General features: G+C 44.1%; 1 protein-coding gene across 3 annotated transcripts in view; it reads left to right on the top strand.

The window, feature by feature from the left end:
- The first annotated feature begins 6 nt into the window (after positions 1-6).
- The window catches only part of GOLT1B (golgi transport 1B), a 13,308-nt gene continuing 10,738 nt past the window's right edge, over positions 7-2,576 (top strand). For 2 of the 3 annotated variants that reach the window (XM_014525435.2, XM_025191324.1), the window contains exons 1-2: positions 7-318; positions 2,285-2,376. In XM_014525435.2, the coding sequence (XP_014380921.1) occupies positions 2,293-2,376 (84 nt within the window). In that variant the 5' untranslated portion in view covers positions 7-318; positions 2,285-2,292. The remainder of the gene's footprint in view (positions 319-2,284; positions 2,377-2,576) is intronic. The other variant, XM_025191325.1, reaches the window with a different exon arrangement.

The raw sequence follows: 2,576 nt of genomic DNA, 5'->3' as shown, positions 1-2,576 counted from the left end.
GCCTTTGGGTGCTGTGTGCCTGCAGCACCCCGCTGGGAGCCCGTTCACAGTCTGGTCGCGCGAGCCGAGAAGTTTTTCCGTAGTCGTGTGCAAGCAAGGGAGTGTTGGCGGCAGCGTCTCCGCCCGCGCACCGGCTTTGGGCAGCCGGCTTCTAAAGATCCAAGCCCTCCCTGTGGCTGGCGTGGGGGACTTAACCACCAATATGTGTCCCTCGGGCGTTCCTCTGCGTGAGAGATGAGGACACCCACCCTGGAAGATTTGTGCCTTTGCGGGGACTGTTTCACCTGATGTGATAAGCTTCTAATTCAGTGTGTGCAGGTACCTCTAGCGTTTCACTTTGTGCAGTCTCAGCAAACTCAGCAGGTTGAAATTCACAAGACTGGTCAGTTTTAGAGGTTGACAGGTTCACTGCTGCTAGTCAGAATCCTAATATGGATCGCATTGGCTTCACTTTTCTGTTAAGAGGTCAGAATATTAACAGGCTACACGTGTCAGGTGGACTGACCACCGCCCTTAGTAAGAGCTTTGGTATCGGGAGAAGAGCACTGTTTCTTCTTTACCTATATTCTCTGAATATTGCTCCTCTTAAACTTGCCAGAATCTGCCTCAGTAAAGGATGACTAAAAATATGGGCTTCTAATTGCCATCCTTCCTGGCAATTGTAGTAACACTTGAAGCAGCTCTTGCTTCTGCTTTTCACCAAAGTATTGCCCTGTGCATGTGTTCAGAAACAGCCTTGGTGGAGTACTTTCATCAGCTTGCGATTAATGTATTTGGTCCTGTGGCTAGCAAGCATCAGGTGTATCTTTGAAGCTCTATTCCCTGTAGTATTTGAGTTGAAATTGCTAAGATCATCTACGGTGCTTTCCTTTCAAGTAACTCAAGTAGAGGAGAATGGTAGATTTCAAGGATATGTGGTCCTCAGCTAGCAGCTGTTTGAAATTGTCTGAGAACTGTCTAAATTGACATTTACCTGGATTTTATTGTTTAAACTACACATTGTAGTGTCAGTTTTTGCAAGGAAGCTAAAGGCTGTGCCAGTAGATTCTATCTTTCATGGGAGTGCTAGAATAGGCCTGCCGCCAGCATTTTTTGCCCCAGGCAATATTGGGTGATAGAATTTGTGTCTATGGTGCAATCAAAGGTGGGATTGCAGCACAAGAAGGTATACTCCTGCCAGCATTGGATAACAAAGAAGATGGGTTTCAGTGTGGGCTACACAATCCCCCCCCCCCCCCCCCCCGCTATACTTAGGTTACAGCCAACTCTGAAGTCGATCTTTGTTGCTACTGATACCCATTCTACTAAATCAGAGCTAGCATAACTGTGCCTTCACGTGCTGTAGTTGCACCTCTGATTGCAGGACAGACAACCATCATGATAAATACAACATAACGCAGGTCATGCAAGTTTGGGCTTCAGGTCTTTCTCCAGTCATTAGATCTAATAGGTCTCTAGCAAACTGTAAGTTAAACTCCAATGGGAAGTTAACAATAGAGGATAGTAATTAAGTTTTGATGTTCAGAACACAGTCATACACATGCACACTCATACTTACATTGATCTGTGTTGCAACAGGTAGCTTCAAATTTAGTGACAGTTCACAAATGAGCATGTACTAGACAACTTCTATGCGCTTGGATCAAACTTTCATAAAGGTCACAGTCTACAATGAGGTTTATGACAAAATGGAAGCTTCTGTTAAAAATGAACTGCTTATCTGTAAACTGCTTGACATAGGGCTCTGCTTTATTTTGTGATGGTCTAAAAATGGTCCTCGATAATTCTACCCAGACTTCCCCAGTGTGCTTCCAAAATTAGATACTTTCAAATGTAAGTGCACATGTTTACACCAGAGGAAAAGTGGGACAAACAACACACAGCATTTACTCCAGGGAAAATGCTGTTCTGTGATGTAAAGTTACATTCCAGAAAGTCAGTCAGAAAGCATATGCTGTGTATCCGCTACCATTGTTGGTTGCACTCTGAGGTAGCTAAGTGGCTAAATGTCTGCCCTGCACATTGGCTGAATGCTAAATGTCTGCCCTGTCACCTAATGGCCAGACTCTGCAATAACACCTGCTTTGTGCAGTTAGCTTGAGTTAGCTGGTCACATGTGTCTGCTTCTGACTGTGGAGTAAAATGTGGGGTAAATTACTCTGGTGCATGTGTCGTGTACACACACCATCATACTTCTCTTGAATTTCACAAAGTATACTCTAGTGTATGAAATATTTTCTTAAGTGTATCTATTTAACTTCTTAATTTTGTTTTTATATTGCAGAGATTGGAATGGGATTAACAGGCTTTGGTGTGTTTTTCCTTTTCTTTGGAATGATTCTGTTTTTTGACAAAGCACTTCTGGCTATTGGAAACGTAAGTGACTTCTATTTGCAGTTTGGTTTATATAGGTTTCCCTCGATTTATGTGGGTTCTGTATAAGCAAATTCGCTGTTACGCAGTGACCATTTTTATACCCAAAATTCGTTATATGCGATGTAGGTTCACTCTTATGCAGTCGGAATAGCCCCCCCCCCCCCCCCGCGTGAAATCCGGGGGGGGGGGGAGGGCGACAG

Source organism: Alligator sinensis, unplaced genomic scaffold (genome assembly GCF_000455745.1).
Source record: "Alligator sinensis unplaced genomic scaffold, ASM45574v1 scaffold1599_1, whole genome shotgun sequence".
Taxonomy (NCBI): Eukaryota; Metazoa; Chordata; order Crocodylia; family Alligatoridae; genus Alligator; species Alligator sinensis.
This window is presented reverse-complemented; position numbering and strand designations above follow the sequence as displayed.